This window comes from Phallusia mammillata, chromosome 2, assembly GCF_965637545.1.
Source record: "Phallusia mammillata chromosome 2, kaPhaMamm4.hap1.1, whole genome shotgun sequence".
NCBI lineage: Eukaryota > Metazoa > Chordata > Ascidiacea > Phlebobranchia > Ascidiidae > Phallusia > Phallusia mammillata.
Window position 1 is genome coordinate 29,489,011 of NC_137253.1, and position 20,253 is coordinate 29,509,263.

Here is a 20,253-nt window from a genome sequence, read left to right on the forward strand (position 1 = left end):
AAAGGATCGTAGTATTCTGCAAACCACAAATTACACAACTCTGCCGCTGTTAAGCCAACCATTGTAGCGCGTTGCGCATGTTATACACACCATACAAACCTGCCTACATATTATGTACCTAATTAAAATCAAACCTGTTAGTTTACAAGCTGTTAATACAATATTTTGACATTCTGCTGTCTGGCCTGTAATAAATAATGGTCTTATGTCAGATTAAACTGAATTACTTTTTTTTCGTATTTGGCGTTGCGCACTTCGAGCCCTTTAAACTTTAAAATCCATAGTAAAGTACACAACGTTATTAAAGCTTCCAATATGAACACACTGTATATATACAGGTATACCTGCAAACATGAAATATTTATTCAAAACCGTATCTGGACGGGTATAAAGAACTCATATGGTGCTGTATTTATAACTAATGTAGGCTACCTCATCACTTACACATCTGCTGCGATCTGCGACGTACAATTACAGTAGCTTGGTATGATACTACCACTACCATCAACGTTCTATCAACAGGATGCTTTAACACGCGGCCTAGGTTAGCGTTTGCCTTTCTCACTACAGTGGGTTTCCATTGTTTGTCATGGGATACGTTACGCTTGGCGTCCAAATTAATACACACATATATCAGTAGGTAAAAGTACATTGGCGAAGCGCTGCTCATTTAGTGATGTTTTTTACCAAACTGTTTGCTATCTGCATGCGTCATTGCACTCAAATTGCAGCAATTTTACTTGTAAATGCTGCGTTTTGTCCACAATAGGTTAGCTTGTATTCCCAGAGTAACATTTAAACTTGCTTTTTCACCAAACATACCTTAACTACAAATGCACCATGTAGGCTAGTGTAGTAACTTTGACAAACACGTGGCTTCCAAAATTTTAAGCGATGCTACAACTGGTATTTCGTTTTACTTAACAAAGATTTAAAAACCTGTCAGGGTAAAACAACATTATGAAATACACTTGTAGGTACAAAGTCGGCGTGTAAAGCATAAGCCCATACTGCATTGTCCATCTAGCCGCAATAAAAACTTGGGCTTAAACAAAGTCTCACAACTTAGTACAATTCAGAACATAGCTTAAATAGTGCTTGCTTTTAATACAGTTGGTATACTCTCGCTTTGTTATGGGTTAAATTTTGAGCAGGCTTCTGTTCATGACATTTTCTCTTGAACAAGCAGCAGTATTGTCAACATCATAAACACTTCTATTGTTGCTAGCTTAGTATTCGAAACTGCCAGTCAGCCCATCGGGATAAAAAGCAATTGGTAACATATGATGCTTGGGGCATCTTTGGAGAAGCTACGTGCTATTCCCCGCACTGACATTTTTAAACATTAACTAAATAGCTAACCTTTTCTGGTTGATTAAACTGGTTTTCAGTTTGTTACAACAGGAATAAATGCGTACTGTGTCAAGTTTAAAACGCATTTAAAGAGACACAAATTTAGACAAAGTAACTTATTAACAAAGTAAATTGGTGTGTCTTCTTTAACTGATTTTAACCCACAACAGTCACAGCAAAATAAACAACCCAACGGTGCCCAACGAACATTACATGCATCTGATAACGTGTAGTGGAAATAATAAGCTAATTATAATCGGTAATGTACACAGGTGGACCTCGCTTCACTGAACATCATTTTTTTGATGTTCGCTTTACCAGATACCGACCTGCAGGCGCCAATAATCCACCTTTTTCTTTTTAAAACTTCGCACGCTAGTATTTTACCTTACGCCATGTTGCGTATTTCATTACGGTATCGACTGATGCTGTTTAAAAAAAACGATGACAATTCCTTTCATGTAAATTTGAGCAATGATTTTGTTCTTTTAAAATAAAACACTATGCAAAATTTGCTTCAAACAACAGTTTGAACCACTGGGTAACCGTTCGGTTCTGCAATACCTCATTCAAAAGTTTCTTTTAAGCCGACTTTTGGTATTGTACTGAATTGAATTTGTTAGCCACCTGGTTTTCTTCAATGCTAGATATATTTAAAGCACGGTTGTCCAATAGCCTGCTACTATTATGTTGTGCACTTATAACTTGCGTTCAATGCAGCTCGCTTTACCTTCAATAAAAACGATATTACAACGCCTACATTTGCAACACATACAAAATAAGCTAAGCTGTAATATCAGAATAACTGATCCAGGCTTTGGTTCAACGTTAAAAACGAGTAACACGGCCGGGGGCTATTACTTGCCCTTGCCAAAATCTCTTACACGACTCAGGGAAACAAGCCCAAACGCAGAATATTTGCGTAAAATAAACTTTTTTTTGGTGGTTTTGCCGTTATTTATTTTAAAAGATATTTTAATACACCATTTTATATGCAAGAGTAGGCTACTTTTAAAGCTTTTTTCGATAACAAATAAGCACGTTATTAGGTGTGATGACTGAGTTCCAAATTTCAAAGGTATAAAATCAATACCGATTCGGTCTCTTTTAACGATTTTTAGTGAACAAAAACGGCAACATGTGTGAAAAGAAAAAAAGTGGACAACCCACTAGGTGTCAGAATTAAGCAGCGCAATGCGCGCAGGGAAGCGTGACGCTCGGCTGTCGGGACAACAAGGACGCTTCTTTATTTCGACAAAACATTCTCGTTCCTGTGACTTACAGCAAACAGTGTCAGTCGCAGCCTGCTAATGCGCAATTGCATGTGTAGTTTTACAAGTTAGAGGTCGTGTAGACTTTGAACTACTTGAGTGTTTCGATGAAAGTAATAAAGTGTCTACTTTTATTATACGCCATTTGGCTATTTTGTTTCAAAGTGAATGAAGGTTTTTAAATGCCTGGGCTTAGACAACTGTCAAGACTTGAAGTATCAAATGTTTATTGATGAGTTTAACTTGAGTGATTTTTTTTAAGTTAAAATGCGATACTGTTATTAAATCTGACATTGCAAACATATATTTTTTGTTGTTGAATTGGCCATTTTGCAACCTTACCCATATGTTTAATGTTAAGTGACAAAATATATACAATATCAAAGCAACAAGATGTAACTAAATTATTTTATCAATGCAGTTATTAAATGCAAATTTAATTTCCCTAGCACTTTTAATTTCTGATGAAAAAGCCTAATGTTTATTTTGTACATCTGCAACTAGTGGTGTTGTTTCTGTTTTGTGAATAAACCGCAAAAACAAAATGAGCAAAAAGTCAACAGCATGGTTTGGTTATTCCAGAAAAGGTCCAGTGGAAGAACTTTATGAAGTCAAGGAAGAAATTGGAAGGCAAGTATATCAGGCTTTTATGTAACATTTTACATACTTTATGCATTGAGGATGACTTATTTCATTTGCAGACTTTTTCGCATGCTTTTATATTAAATATACATTATTCAATTTGCCACAATCACAAAATTTCATTTAGAGCCCAAGGTGGAATGTATGGCTTAAAATTGATTTATATCCTTGAAAAACAAAATTAAATCATCACAGGATATGTAAATGTTTACAAAATTGCTTTTTTTGCATTGACACATTTAAGTATCTTACTTGGGTAGTTTCATTTATTTGTGGTTTTATTTTTCATAATCTTTTTGTTATCCATTTAATGTTTATTATGTTAAATGTTTTTTAAATTGAATTTAAAACTAATTAATTGCCACTTTTATACACAGAGGGGGAAGTGCAATTGTATATCTCCTCGAGCAAAAAGGAACAGGAAAATTGTTCGCCAAGAAGTCAGTTGTCAAGAAGGTAAGAAAAATATGGTTTTCGCTGAGTTTTTCAATTGATGTCAACTATTATTATTATGTTTTTCAGGTACAAAAGAAACTTGCTCAAACAGAAATTGGAATCCTACTTACTTTATCACATCCAAATATTGTGAGTAAAATATGTATTTAAATCGGTTTTGTGTATGCATCAATCCTATAAAAGTTAAGTAAGCCGCAGACAGTGCATCCTGTTTTGACCTATAACAGGGGTGGGCAACCTTTGTTACTGTGGGGCCAAATACGATAGCCAAAATCAGATCGCTGGCCGCACCTGTATATAACACAAGGTAATTTTACTTTGTTGCTTAGCAAATATGCTTAACTACAAGTAAAATTCGCTTTTGATTTAGTCATGTGTTGCCTGGTCGCAGATAAATTGCATCAGACACATTAATCTGCTCAAAAATATATAATAGTTCGACTCATTTGTCAGTACATTTGAAATCCAAGCGTCTCTGCGGGCCGCACAACCTTTAATCAAGCGCCGCATTTGACCCGTGGGCCGCAGGTTGCCCACCCCTGACCTATAAGGTCTCATTAATGCAGCTGGTGACGACACATGGGTATATCGGCTAGTGTAGTTTAAAGTTAAAAGGGTATTGTTACTCTGAAAAATTGCTTCTTAAACTGTACCATTAAAGAAAATTTCTAATAAGTCATTCTACCAAAAGGTCATAACATGCAAAAGTGTTAACATTAATTGTGTTTTTGATAGATAAAACTGAAAGACATTTATGAGTCCGATACCCAAATTCATCTGATTCTGGAGTATGTCAATGGTGGAGAACTTTTTGACAGGTAAGATATTATATTTTAGTTATAACAGCATTTATTTATTTGTAAACTGTCATACTACACATTTTTTAGTAGTTAAAGTACCTAACAAAAAAACTGAAAAAAAAAAAAAAAAAAACTGAAAAAATTTTTTTGGTTACCTTTAATTGCAAACTAAGTTTGCCCTAAAATATTGTGGCTAAACCTTTACAAAACAAGTAAAATAAAAAGAACAAGTCTGGTGGCATAAATGCAGCAAGTTTTTTAAAACAATCAAATGAGCAACATCGTGTAATTTCCTAGGTCTGGTTGACAAGTGTTTACACAAGTGCATTTAAATTGATAGATTGATTTTGACAAGCGTTTATCTAACTTCACACTAGGTTCTAGGTATTGATTTTTTAACTGTGACAAAACAAATGACTATTCACAGGCTCTGCTGCTAGAAATGCAGTACTTTAGACTGACTTAAGCAGGGGTTCACTACACATAACTCCCAGGCAATTCGTGTTTAGTTACTATAAAAATAAAGTACGTAAAATGCTTTAAATTCATTGGTAAATTTGTTTATTGTTTTGTTGTATGTAAATATATTCTTTACATGATAAAAACTATTGCTTAAACATAGTGTGGCTGTGTGCAACACAACAATGTGTGACAAATTTTAAGCCCTATTTAAGTTGTGCACTCCTAAAACATAGTTAGTTAGTGGTCAAACTGTAATTGCGAACTTGAGTTTTAAACTTATGGACGAAATGAAACTACTTTTAAAAATCACAACTTCGCATCGTCCACTTATGCAAGCACTTTACTATTTCTAAAACAAAACTTATGGATTTAAAAACACTCAAGCATTTCACATTAATAATTAATTGTGTATGTTTAAGACTGTCAAGTTTTTATGTGTTTTTTGTTTTGATTCCTGTTTTGTAGCGTTTTATCGATTTTGTGGTAAGTAATACAAAATCATCAATTAATTTATGTGACAAGAACTTGAAAAATTCATGAAACAACACAACAAATTAAAAGTAGCATTACAAGGGGATTTTGTACTTTTAGTTTTTATTATATTTTTTTATTTTCATATTATATTTAAAATTGTAAAGTTTTGTTGTTGTGTACCAAAAATATATTTTCAAGACAACTTTTTAAATTTTAGTTCAAACATTCGAGGTTGTAAGTGTTTCTTCTTGATGCACCGATATTAACACATTTATGAAACTAAATTTTCATTGGGAAACTTTCGCTTTCAACATTGGACAAAAAGGGGTGCATGAAATGAAAAAGTTGATAACCACTGGCATATGAAACCAACGCCAACAAGAATTACATATTTTGTTCAGAATCGTGGAAAAAGGTTTCTACAGTGAAAGGGACGCAGCAAATGTTATACAGCAGATACTGGAAGCAGTAGCGGTAAGTTGTTTTCATGTGGTTTTGTGGTTCTGTGCGTTATTTAACCATGTCTGGAACAAGGAAACGTGTAGTCTGCAACCGAATACACTGCAATGCAGCATGTTTTAAGGCTCAAACGACATGTTATAGTACAGCGCACGATAAACAAAGAAAAAATAATTAAACGCAAGTACTAATGTACTGCAGCGAGTTTTAAGGCTCAAACGGTATGTTATACTTCAGTACACGATAAACAAAGGAAAAAGGAATTAAACGCAAGTACTACTATACTACTCGCATTCAGTGTTATTTATCATAATGAAGGCGACCTGCATAGGACGTCGAAACGTTGGTACAAAAATATAATTGCAAGAAGAGCTTTATAAGGTTGATATTATGCCTGACCGCAATAGCCTACATAATGTTATGCTTGCATTTTCTAAACCAATTACAATGGGTTTACGGACAAATTAAGGCAATCATGATCGTATAATTTAGGAATGACGGGTACACGGGTAAGCTTTACATAAGTGTGGTCGTAACCAAATGTTATTTTGCTTAGAATTAAGAAATCCGAGTTTCTTATCTGGGGATAATGCAGCTACGATTTGCTTTGGTCCCGCCAAAACTTCAAACCTAAAGAAATTAATTTCGAGTCAACAAAATTATCCCAAAAATGTTTTACAACAAAACGGCTTAGAATTAGAACCATACATTGGGTGCAATTGGATTTAAGTATTTTTTAAACGCTTAATGGGTTAGTAAGCTATGTCTTACCCTTTTCAAGGGTAGGGTTTCACTAAATCCTTAATTAGTACACGCAACGCACGTAAACGATCAATTATTTTACATTTAAAAATGATGTTTAGATGCTTTAGGTATTTTCTCCATGACGCTAATTAAAAGGGCCCAAATTTTACCGAAAAACTAATTAGTTATACAATAACCAAACGAACATTGCACAACAGTAAGCTGTCTAGATTATTGATCCCACCAACATGTTGTCGCAAACCGTTTTGTCAAACGTAGAAAGTGTTTTGAAAGTTCGGGGCTTATTTAAGGTCATAACTTGCCTTAGTTGCGCTACAGCCCGTAAACGCACAGCCAATATCGACCTATTACCGTCCACCAATGTTCATCGAGCCGTGGTCGAATCCCCTTCTGCCGGGTTTCGGCATTCAGAGGCCCGCCGAGCGAATTTCTTTGACATGGGGGTCTTTAATTATTTACGCGCTCAGGAAAATCCCCCCAACCAGCCTCATTATCGCATGTATTTGAAACAGCCACGCTGCTGCCTAATGCATAAATGATGAGGCATGCAACCTGCTGCTGGGTTAGCTTTTCCCGCCGAGACTAGCTGGCAATTACCTATACCATTGTCTGGGGTTGTTTTTTGTCCACGAGGTTCAATACCTGGAAAGCGTTATGGTTAAACGCTTTGCAAAAGGTTAGCTTGTGTAAGTGTCACTGTTGCTTGCAGTTTCGCTTCAACACTGCGTTTTGTAAAGCTACAAAATTCGTGAAACTACAAATTCTCTAGAAACCGACAAAAACAATAATGAAAACTAACACAAATTTTGATTATACTTACACAAAACGTAGGCTACTTAACACAAACGAGAACTGCAGGTAAACCAATAGAAAACAAACAAACAATTAGGCACCATATTTTACTGAAGTTCGAATATGGACTTAAAATCAACAATAACAGTTCACATTGATATTTGGTTACTTTTCAAGTTGATCATTAGAGTTTTAACAAACCTAATCCCACAATATCTTAAAACACGCCTTAACCCACCCACGCTCATGTGTCGTATCAGTTTAATGTCCACGAGGATTTACAGCCGACATACGGTTACCGTGGTTTGTGTGTTTAAGCGGTTAGTCGGACAACATTGTGGTGTTATGAGAAGGGATTACTCTACACGTGAGACGCTTTTCATTTATCCGCGCAAAAATAGCGGTTTTGCTAGATGTAAGCGGCAAGCCTAAATGATCTGTCGGTCAAACCGTATTAAGTGTTGACTGTACAGTATTAAAACAGTTAAAATCAGGAAGTAACAAATTTGCATGATACGATGTACAAAGCACATCTTAAAAGCTGAAAGATTGCCATAAGTATTTGTCAAAAAATTGTATCATCGTTTGTTCAAGTAATTTTTGTATTGTTTTTGTCAAAAAATCTTAAATGTGTGTTCTTGCCAAAAACACGCAAGGTCAATAAAACTGTCGATATATTTGTATCGCTCATAATGTATCTATATGGTGCATTTTAATCATAAAAGCCTGAAATTAGAATCATCTAGTCGCTTGCCTGGCTGGAAACCTTAATAATGTTTTGAAAAAAGGGTGTTTCATCAGTTACTTATTCAAATAGAATGTATTTCTGAATAATAATGATGGGAAGCTTTAGTTCTATTGTATCCCACATTTTCGTGGCACCTACCACCACAAACCACACAACAGGAGGTAACACGCCTGTAACCGCTGCAACTGCTCGACCGGGCACGTGAAAGGAGACCGTTGGGTCACGCTGTCTAAGCAATAAACTTCAAGCGCTAAAATATCGATCGTCTATTGGTCCGGATCAGTGGTTTAAGCAGTAAAGACTACTTGCTTTAATGAAAGTAATTAATCCAATGCCAAAGTATGGTTTCGTCCGTTTAGCGTACGGACTAATGGCCTGCCATTTACAAGCTTAAATTGCGTCGTCGCTTTTGCTAATGGCACCAACCGCTCAGGATTAAGGTACAAAAACTTTTAACGAAACTAATTTAGAGCTTTAAGTATTTGCATAACTTATAAAACATTAATTGGAGAATTAGTCTCAAAAGCAATTTTCAATTACATCTGTACTATACATCAAAAGACGCCATACTACGGTAATGGTGTCCGTAATAGTTTCTCGGCTAATTTGAATGATTTTGTCACCCTTAAACCTTGCAAATGCAAAAGGTCGCACCAACCAAATGGTCCTGAATTACGTTATTGTGCAGTACAAACGTTTTGTGGTCGTATAAGATTAAAATTGAAAGCATTCTTTTTCGAACAAACCGACAAATTTCACACTAAATGCCTCAACACACAAGCTTTTAATTTTTTTTCTTCAATTTTGAAAGTTTTTTCGTGGCCGAACTACAGCAGTAACAAAACCACGGGATAAACATATTTGTTGTTTAATTAAAGGAAAAGAAAACACTGTAATTTTGAGTTGTGGTAACTTGGCGCGACATTGACAACCACAGGTCAAGCCGACTTGTCAAACAAAATTGATCGTTGTTAGGAGGCAAATTGCCCTTGTGCGAAGCGTGTAATACAGGCACTTACACAGCCCGATTTTTACATGAATATGCATGAAGGCTTTTTGGCAAAATCGCCACACACCGTTTTCGAATCCGGTATAACGCGTTTTGCTATTAGAAATGGTAGAGCTACTGACATACAAACTCACAACAGACAAAGTTCTCTAAATACTAATAGTTGGCGAAAACAGCAATTGCGAATATTTAAAAGTCAAAAAATAAACCTAAACTTAGACTCTAAGGCCTACATTAAGTTTCCAGCAAACTATGTCTGTCGGGAGTTCTTTTGTTAGTTGCTCTCTACCACTAGAAATGCACCAAGACATTCAACACATGTGTTGGAAAACTAAACTGCCTAAGGATATGTACTGTACGTGATGGATGCTATAGTGATGCGCCTAACCCGCCTTCGAAAGATTCGAGTCGAAACCGAAAAAGGTGAAACGAAAAAAACCTGCCTGTTGGATGTTTTAGGAGGACATAATATTCGGCAGAAATGTATCGAATTTTTACCAATTTTGATAAATTTAGTCTTCACACACCACAATAGAAGAAATCGATAGTAGGCGTGGTGACCTTCGAAATAACCTGTTTGTCAAAATCAACACCAGTTCTGTCGGCTGCAGACATAGCACACTGTTTCGCCCGATAAGACCTCATCAGTGCAGCTGGGCATTGACCGTATAACGTGGCCACTACAATTATTAGCAAGGAACATATCTTAATTTCTCACCGACTATCTTATGTTACAGTATCTGCATTCGAAAAACATCGTCCATCGTGATTTAAAGCCAGAAAACCTCCTCTACTCTGACGACAGTGAAAACGCGGTGCTAAAGGTAAGTTTAAGTTTATCACAAAACGTTTTTGGTTTGGGAAAATTCAACGTGTTTTTTTAACAAATCACCGAGTGCAAAAAATTGACAACCTACCGCCTAAACACAATTTCGTTGAAATAGCGGCTATGTTTGCAGCAAAATGCAGTGTTTGGAGGCACATAATGGGTTATAAAAGGTGTGCACAACTAAAACTGACTCAAGGGCCTCAATTTTTGAAATATTTTGGTCCTATGGCCACATGACAACTAAGTTATCGCTTATCATGTAAAAAACGTTTTTTACAAAACCTTCATTTGACCAAACAACTGTAATCTGCTCCCCCAAAACGATGCTCGATCTAAGAAACACATCGGGTGGACGATTTAGGCAAACTAATACTACTAAACTAAAATGTTTCGAATTGTTACGGAAGGAATTTGTCAAAAAGTATTTAGGGGTACGTGAGGACCCGACAAAGCTGTCGTGTACCGAACGGCTTGTGACATGTGTAGCAATTTCTCCAAATATACTTTATCACATAGCAACAATATTTCGTTGTACTCAAAGTAAAACAAAAACATATGTTTAAAATATGTGACTTTGTTGGCTCTCCCAGCTAAAAAGATACCTGACCCCTGGTGCAGTGGGCACAACCCCAAAATGAGACGGTTTCCTGGCCTTAATAGTAGCAATTATACAACCTTGTCGTGTCGGGTTTGCTTGAACCCAGCTAACCCAAGTTGGAATCGATAGCTAATCAATAAGAGCGATGTTTGATGCATTGGCCATGGCAGGATCACGTGACAGGTGAACCTTCACCTAAATTTTGCAGACATAAAACATTGACTCAAAATATAGGATTGATCAGAAGGAACCGATTAACGGTGCAGTAGCGAAAAACACCATTTATCGATTTTATTTAGTAAATTAAAACAAACAATTACTTTGTGCAACGCAAGAGCGACTGTTGTGGCGGGATTTAATCGGCTTAAAACCTATTTTGGGGTATTTCTGAGTTCTAACAACAGCAACTAAATACCACGACAAACTTACTGTCCAAAAAATGTTTTGACTCCGTTTTTATTGTTTCTATACGAATTCAAGGGGATTGGAAACACTAGAAAGCCTACAGACTTTAATAGTAGGTTAGGTTTTTCGATAACAAAACACCAATAGAACTTGTGTAAGGAACCATCATATTGTAGACGTTTCGGCAATTGCGTTTATCAATCAGTGTAAACGTTATCAATCATGTTCAGTGTATCAATCATGTTCAGTTGTCCGAAACATTTCGGCCCAACATGCCGTTTTGTTAATGTTCGCCTTCGGCCAAAACTTTTTGAGTGTATGAAACTAAAACTTTAACCATTAGAAGTTTTTAATTTAAAGATTACAAAAAAAACGACTTGTAACTTATCTAGAAAACACGACCCACGTTGTCTACAAAGTATTAGCTGTTTGTTCACGTTCTTCGCTAATCGTTATTTTGGCCGAATATCGATTTCGCTTTAAAACTTTTGATGCGGTTCGGTGCAACAAAAACTAAAACTCTAAGGTCCGAAATTGGTGTAATATTTAACAATCCAACTATTGCTATGAGCAATCTGCATTCAATGTCCTTTATTTTGTCAGGTTGAGGCGGGTTCGATGCACGAAAACAAAAAACATTCAGTGAAAATTGCTGTCAAATTTAACAATCCAACTATTGTTATCAGCAATCTGCACTTAAACTCAATTCTCTTTGTTTTGTTTTATCAGGTTGCAGATTTCGGATTGTCGCGAATCAACGACAAGGAGACGATGAAAACAATTTGCGGAACGCCAGGTTATGTTGCTCCGGAAATTCTGCTCGGCAAACAATACACAGAATCTATTGACATCTGGGCTGTCGGAGTCATCGCATATATACTGTAGGTTTTGGGGTTGATGACTTTTATTTAATCTGTAACAAACTTAAACACTGGACTTCGAAAATGCTTTGAAAGAAAAACTCGTATTTTTGCTATAGCGCAGAGTAGCATAACCTTTTCCCTATATTTAGTACATCACAGGTCCTTTTAATTTATTGACATCCGGACAGCCGAAATTATCGCATACATTCTATAGGTTTTTTGGTAGATAGGTTTTATTTGATTCGTGACAAAGCTAAGCAATTTAAAATGAAAATACTTCAAAAGCGGAATCGTAATTTAGCTGTACAACAGTATAACCTATTAACAATCGCATCACAGGTCCTTTTTTTTACCAACGGACACCATGCAACCAGACCTGAACCGAAATTTAAAATACAATAAACCTCGGTTAATCCGGATCCGTTTGGACCAAAAAGATTGTCCGGATTGGGCGAAGCTACGGATTAACTGATGTCCATTTGTTCAAGCCCTACCAGATTACAAATCATTTGAACCTCAACTTTTGTCCGAATTGGGCGAAGATCCGGATTAACCGAATCCGGATTAACCGAGGTTTACTGCAAAAACCCGATCCCGGAATGTACCACTACGAAACAAATATTGCCAAGTTTAAAGTCACGCCCAAACTTAAGTTCAAACCCTACTTGACTTGCAAGACCCAGCAGAATATTAGCGTCTTGTGCAAGTGGTTAAAATCGAGTTTAGAAAAACCACAGCAACAAAGTTTCCAGTGCTGCAAGTCACGCTTAAGTGAAACAACACGTGGGACGAGCAAAAAAAGTTTTTGTGGCATTTAGTTGTTGAAAACAAAACGATTTTTGGTTATGGAAAAAATATTCACAGTCTAAATTGCTGTCTCTTACCAATATCAGTCAGCTCTGCATAATTGATTGCGCACAAAAATATACAATGTGTAACAAAACCACAATTTAATAGAAAAATCTATTTCCGTAACCCCCTGACATAATGAGAACCAGACATGTTTTACCTCAAACCTTTTTGATTGAAACCTGTCATGTAAACACGATACATCCGAAATCGTTATTACAATATTTGCCCGCACGAGGTCAAATGTGGTTTTAAATGGCAAAACGAAATCGCTAGAACGTCAAAATTCGCAAAAGCGAGTGATATATTTTTCTGAATTCAGCTTATTTTGGTGTGCCATATAAAATAACACACATTTGTTTTGATTAGTTTGTTTGCACACAAAACAACGCCTTCTTGAAGTTAATTGTGGCATCACTGAGGTGGTCTCTGAATAGCGTTTGCAAGAAACTGAAAATTTTTTCGAGCTAAACCGACATTATTCAAACATAATCCCCTACATTTAATAAAAGCATGGTGATTTACGTTAAACTAGAGTTAACACAAAATCAAACCGTGGTTTTGTGCATGTTTTTTTTAGCTAGGCAATTTCAGCTCCAGTTTCACTTTGAACTCATGTGTCGAGGTCAAAATTCATCGTTTCAAGGTCATTTAGTTTAGGGGTCGGCAACCTTTTTTGCACTGTGGGCCGTTTTTGAAAGTGAAACTTTATCGCGGACCGGCCTTAAAAAAACTACAAATATGTAGCAATAAAAATGCTTGAATATGTTTATCATCTCTGGGATGCACGAGGAAAATTTTTTTTGAGGAAAAAGCATTTAACCTGAAAGTCATACGGCCCGGTAACGAACTCCTCGGGGACCGGCGGTTGGCGACCGCTGATTTAGGTGACAACGAGCTCTTTTTGTGCAGACTTTGTGGATTTGAGCCATTCTACGACGAACGCGGTGATCAAGCGATGTTTCAGAAGATTCTCAAGTGCGATTACGAATTTATCTCTCCCTACTGGGACGGTGTGTCCGCCAACGCGAAAGATCTGGTAAGATAAAGGCCTTGCACGTTGTACATCAAATTTGGATCCCTGTAACGCAGTGGTTCCCAACCGGGGAGAACTTTTAAAACTTCAGGGGACCAATTTACTGTTTCCATCTTTTTTGTATTTGTATTTTTTGTTGAGTTGTAAAAAGACACTTAAGGTCAGGGAACTTGTGAAGTTGATAAAAGACCTAGTTTTAAATGATGTGGTTTAGCATCTACTATGTATCTTAGGGAGGAATGAAAATGTTTTAAATTGTTAAGTGAGCAATTCGTCGAAAAACAATTCGGAACCACTGCCGTAACGGGTTTTACTATAGCGATGCAACGGCGTATGTTGACCTAGCCTAAACAGCATTGTCGTAATGGATGTTTACTAAACCAACTGTTGCTAATGCAAGTAAACTTGTTTATGACACTTCAAAACATCGTTCATAATTTATTAGCTGCAAGAAACACAAAACATTAGGCAGGCAACGTGGGTCGGATTTGTAACTAATTGCGGCTAATTGGTCGGTAGTTTTTTTTTGCTATTTTAGAAACAGGTTCCGGTCAAAAAGCTGGTCATATGGCTGTTAAGGGTTTTAAATCGGTACTCTTTAGCCTTTTTAGATCACGAAACTCTAGGGCAGTGGTCGGCAACCGCCGGTCCGCGGCCCGGTACCGGTCCGCGAGGAGTTAGTTACCGGGCCGTACAATTTTTTAGGTTAAATGCTATAAAACATTTTGACCATATATCCTGGGGATGATAAACTAATTTAAGCGATTTTATTGCTAAATATTTGTAGTTTTTTTGAAGAACGGTCCGCGATAAAATTTTAGTTTCAAAAACGGTCCGCAGTGCAAAAAAGGTTGCCGACCCCTGCTCTAGGGCATTTTGGCAGATTTGATGAAGACGAAATAAATATTATTTTTAAAACCAGGCATATTACAAAAATCAACAGCTAAATATTTGTTCATTACACACCTTTAGCACATGATTATAAACGTGTAATCATTCTTGTTTAAGTTTTTGCAACGAGCATTGTGGAACCCCTAAGAGTGTTATACGAAAACCTAGGATTCCAAGGAAAACAGGTTGAAGGGCCCTGTTGTAAAATCCAAAAGCTTGATAGAGATTTTTATTCTTTTGCTTCATTGTTATCGCACCTAAAAACGTAACTATAAAACGTTTAATTAAAACCTTCTGCAAACTCTGAAGTCGCATTGTTTAACCTGAAAAAAGAGAAACACGCGTCTTATGATCTTTCATGACAATGTTCTCACTATAGGCTATATTGATTAGGCGGAACAAAAGCGCGGTTGTCGCACCCATGTCAGCCTCTAGTAGCGCACGCTATCACACATGGCTTTCTGAACCCCCAAGACACTGTCGTACACTTTATCTGATTAACACGATGTTCCAGCGTTGCCATGCACAACCGTATTTCATCATCAAGCATTAAAGTATGAGAAAAGTGTTGTACTGTTCGGAAAAAACGAACACTTTTCAGCACAATGATTGAAAATCACTGATTTATGAGATAAATAAATGACAGTTCGCGAGCTGAGATTGCCACAGGATTATGGTTACACTATAGTAAACCCTGTGTGATAAATAGTTCTGACCGGTTTGGTTCGAGATATTCTTTCACATGCGCCACACGCTCAGGTATCTGTTTATAATCGGTTATTTTCCCACGGGGTTCGAACCCAGGACTCTCTTAAGTTTCAACCCAACCTAGGCCTATATGTTTCAATGTTCGCTGCAAGACCCTTGGACCATTCGACCAATTACTTAACCTTAACCAATGATGAAATACTGCACACTTAACTAATGATAATATAAGAGCATATGCAAGAAAAACATTGTTTCTCATTGCAAACAAAATACTTAATCCTACTTTCCTTTCACGGGGTTTGAACCCAGCACCCTCAGTTTTGGAAATATAATGTTAGGCGCCCCGAAACCATTCAGCCGGTTCTTGCCCAACAACTATTTTTAATCTTTGCAAAAACTGCAGCACCTCTTTTATGGTAGATTGGGGTTGTATCTACCATTGCAACAAACAGAAACAGACATTACTGCAATGTTCTGATCTGCAGGGTCACTTTATAGATTCGAGATGGCAAAGATAAATTGAATCTTTATGTGATGCAATTTGATATTCGATTTTTTAGTAAAATCCATTCCACTAAACTGATTTTTTCGTGACGTTTAGGCGATGATGAATCACAATCAATATAAAAAGATATTTTAATTGATTCGAATCGGAGAAATAAAACTGTATGTACAGAGTATTTGTCACGAATTAACATCAAGTGATGGTGTGGCTATATATCATTTAAATTTAGGCGTTATAATTCTGGTGTGTTAAATTTAAAACATTCTGCACCTCGAATAAAATTTGACCTTTTTAAGTGGGGTTGTGTACAAGGATATTTTTCTTGGGTCTATTAACTGGCTTTTTATTTATATATATTTACCAAGTTAAAGCGAACAGATGAAACCAGAAAACGTTAAATTGTTTACAAAAAAATAAAAAAACGAGAAATTATAAGTAAGCTGCAGACAATGCACACTGTGTTTTCGTCTCATCACTGCATCATCGACGTAGATACACTGAGCCGACATCACTTTGGTTACCAAGATGTTGGTTGGCCAATGTGTACCAGTTTCCTTTGCGGTTTATTTCGAGTTGCAGTACGAACAGAATATGTGAGGCATGGCTTTGATGATGGCTATACTATAGCCAATATGGCCTATGTCTAATCACAATGAAACCTTATAGCAGAGGTGGGCAACCTGCGGCCCGCGGTTAAAGGTTGTGCGGCCCGCAGAGACGCTTGGATTTCAAAAGTACTGGTAAACGAGTCCAATTATTACATATTTTTGAGCTGATTAATGCGCCCGATGCTAGTTTTCTGCGATCTGGCAAAATGTGGTTAGAATCAAATACGAATTATACTTGTAGTTAAGCATATTTGGTAAGAAACAAAGCAAAATCACTTTGTGTTATGCACATGTGCGGCCCGCGATCCAATTTTGACATTTATAATTGGCCCTACAGTAAAAAAGGTTGCCCACCCCTGCCTTATAGGTTGAAACAGTGTGCACTGTCTGCAGCTCACTTATCATGTGTTGGCTTGATGTGCAATGTGAATATTGTAGCGTGGTGAATTAATTGAACTTTCAAGTATATTCCGTACCAAGCTTTTAACAAAAATACACAAGCAGACAAAATGTTACATTATGTTTTAGGTGAAAAAACTGCTGGTACTGGACCCCAAAAAGCGACTGACAGCCCGTCAAGCACTTCAGCACCCATGGGTGAGAGGAAAAGCCACCAACTTTGTCCACATGGACACCACAGTTGACAAGCTGAAGAAATTCAATGCAAGAAGAAAAGTAAAGGTAGGCGCCGTTTAACTTAATGCATCATCCCGTGTGCTGCAGTGTAACTAGAACCCAACAAATTCGTTGATAAAAACAGAAACATTTAGCAATGACAAAAAAAGTTATTCAAACCCGAAAATCTCATAAACACTAAAACATGCGTTTTGTTACTTATTTTTTCTGGGGATAATGTCACCGAATTTGGAAGGTTTATAAAGTGTTACATGAAGTAAGTGGTCATGGCCCACTGAAACTGAACACCAACCAATGTTCCATACTTAAATGTTTTCTCAATGTTGTCTGAAGTATGTTATCTACAAAACATTGCCCAAAGCGAAGACGCCGAAAGGTTATGTTACTTTAATATCAGTATTGTTCTAAGGTGGTGTATTAAGTGTAGAACGCGAGCGCCTAAATTGTGAAATTAGCCTAAGCTAGAAAGGAGATTTGCTGTACATCTATCTTTAGTAACCCTGATTTGTTTCTTGATGCAGGCTGTCTTCCAGATGGTTTCCGCATCCACCAGGATGGGAGCACGACCCTCTTCCGGAAGCAACGGATCAACCGCCGATGAATCGGCATGATCGCCATGGCAACGAGCCAGTGAGACACATTTGCTTTTCACTTCAAACATTTTTATTGATACATCCATATTTCTGTTGTTGTTTTTTTCATTCCTGTTGGACCCTGACGAGTGAGAGACCTCTTTATGTTTACTTTTCTGTTACCGATCTGTTCCTGTCGCATTTTTCTGCAAATCGTGCATATCCTGTTCCAGTTTGGTATTTTGCGCATTCTTTGCCAATGCAGGGTTGCAAGCGAGCCGTATGTGTTGCAAGCCTGAATCCTTGCAGAAATATCAACATATCTTACGGTACGCAGGCCTGAATGCAGCAAATCAATAACCAACACGTACAAAAAAAGGAATTATGAGGAAAATGTGAGATAAAACTCTTGCCTGAAAACCACTGTCCAAACCCAATAGCCTGGCCGTTCTAAAACTTACCTTTAACGTATGAGTTCTGGTATGTTTGTACCAAGGTTTAGAGTTTAGACTGTATTTGTGTCATTTGTTGTGGCGTGACAACAACCTGTTTGTTCACTTGTAACATACACCTGTGAAGGTTTTCACGATCATGGACATGAACTGATCATGTAGCACCATTACGTTGTCACGATCACGCATATTTTCTTTTGTTGGTGTACGTGATAAATCATGGCCATTATTTCAATGTGAATACCACGTGATACTCGTGCTCAGTATGTGACCATAATCATGACACTATTTTGTATTGATTACATGATCGTGATAATGTGATCGTACCACGTGATAACCATCATGTGATCAATGATGTGTCATGATCATGTGAAACAAAACAGATTTAGGACATGTGTCTATTCAAGCGGTCAAATTTACAATCTAATATGACACTGTGGTATCATTTTCCGTCCAATCTAGTGTCCGTTTTTTAGCGTCCTTGTTTGTTATAAGAAATGTGTTTTTGCGCAAAAAACTGAGGAATATAGCATATCGTGTATCCGTGACTGAAAATTGTAAAATAACATCAAATACCATATCTTGAAATTTTCCAATTATTAAATTCAATAACTATATACCACACAGTATGTTTTGGAAGTTTCTCACCAACCCTTTGGGTTCCTTTTTGGCGGTAATTCTTTCTTTTTAATGTTTTTAATGAGAAGCATACGTTTTGTGTGTAACCGATTGTCATGTTCACATGTAAGCAAATAAGTTATGCCTCTCCATTATGTTCCTTATGTTTCCTTGTGCGTAAACTTATCGTGCACCTTTCAGTCGCAATGGCAATGTCCTCATTTGTGTGTGATGTGTGTTTGTCAGCAAAAATAACGCGCCAGAGAGGGGGGAGTCCCTCAAGTGAAAGTCAGATTACCAATTCCATGTTACCAAGCGAGTGACCAGACTACTCTATAGCAGGGCTTCTCAAACTTTCTTGCTCTGCGACCCCATTTTAGAAACAGAATTTCTACGTGACCCCTTAATGGGTATAGCCTATACACGTGCAGTGTTTTTTAAGGTGTTTTGGGGGACCGAAACGGAATATGGCTATTTTTGGTATTTAAATGAAACACTTGCGGTCTCTTAAAACTACTTAGCGGTCACCCAAACCAAACCTTAAAAAAACCTGTACACGTGAATGATGTTTAAACAATAAATTTACGCATGTATACCATTTATTGTGACGATAATATAAAATTAGTTTTGTCAGTTGTCAGCAAATATTACCAAGCAGGTCAACAGCAGACCCGACACACTATCGCAAACAACACGTATGGATTTCTCCGATATAAACTTGCCCAGCAAATTTCTTTCTGCTTACCTCAATCATTTTGATATTAGATGGCTTCTATGATTATCTCTATATTCATTGGGCCTTGGAGCGTTCTTCCTCTTTAGAGCGACATTTTGATCTGAAACACAATAAGCGCGTATTAGTTTGCACGTTTTCAAAGATCCACTTTATGCTACACGATTCATCAGATGTAAATCACTGGACAGAACCCACTAATAATGTTTCAGTGGCAAATGCTGTTTTAATAAAACCGTTTAAATATAATCGAAGTTACATTAATCCATATGACGTTCCTGGTGAGCGCGCGACAATATTTAATTGATAAAGTTTAAGGACTAACAATTCCTTTCCGACAATACAGGAGAGATGCAACAAATGGTTGAAAACTCCAAGGGGGTTTCATACAAGTAAAAAAATAAGACTCCTATTCTAGAGATTTTGAACTCCTCGGGTCACATTTCTCTACCAGGTATTACCAGTTACAGTCACAAATCGTAGTAAGTTGATTCTGGATTTTCCATCTTTTATATTATGTATTACAAGTTTGGAAGAATTTGTTTCAAGGCTGAAATCAGTTAGCTTTTGTAAGAGAGCAAATATATTTCGCTTATGCAAGCATCTTCAGTGTATACAGTAGCTGAATATTTCGTATTTATTCCTTCCATTTCACTGTAATAGTAACGTATTTGCAACAGCTAGTTTTTTGCACCTGCGTCCTGTGTTTAGGTACCACA

General features: G+C 37.0%; 2 protein-coding genes across 2 annotated transcripts in view; one reads left to right on the plus strand and one right to left on the minus strand.

Annotated features, from left to right (window-relative positions):
- The window catches only part of LOC145214216 (solute carrier family 22 member 4-like), a 34,499-nt gene that overhangs the window by 9,114 nt on the left and 5,132 nt on the right, over positions 1 to 20,253 (minus strand). Inside the window, exon 2 of the mRNA XM_080082706.1 lies at positions 19,547 to 19,637. The gene's annotated coding sequence lies outside the window, so the exon portion shown is untranslated. The remainder of the gene's footprint in view (positions 1 to 19,546; positions 19,638 to 20,253) is intronic.
- Positions 3,014 to 19,028, plus strand: LOC145214536 (calcium/calmodulin-dependent protein kinase type IV-like). Its single transcript, XM_080083088.1, has 10 exons — positions 3,014 to 3,254; positions 3,644 to 3,722; positions 3,789 to 3,851; positions 4,458 to 4,540; positions 5,860 to 5,932; positions 9,969 to 10,055; positions 11,793 to 11,944; positions 13,688 to 13,814; positions 17,052 to 17,204; positions 17,681 to 19,028. Exons 1-10 carry the CDS (start codon positions 3,169 to 3,171, stop codon positions 17,768 to 17,770), a joined length of 993 nt encoding a protein of 330 aa, XP_079939214.1. The 5' UTR covers positions 3,014 to 3,168; the 3' UTR covers positions 17,771 to 19,028.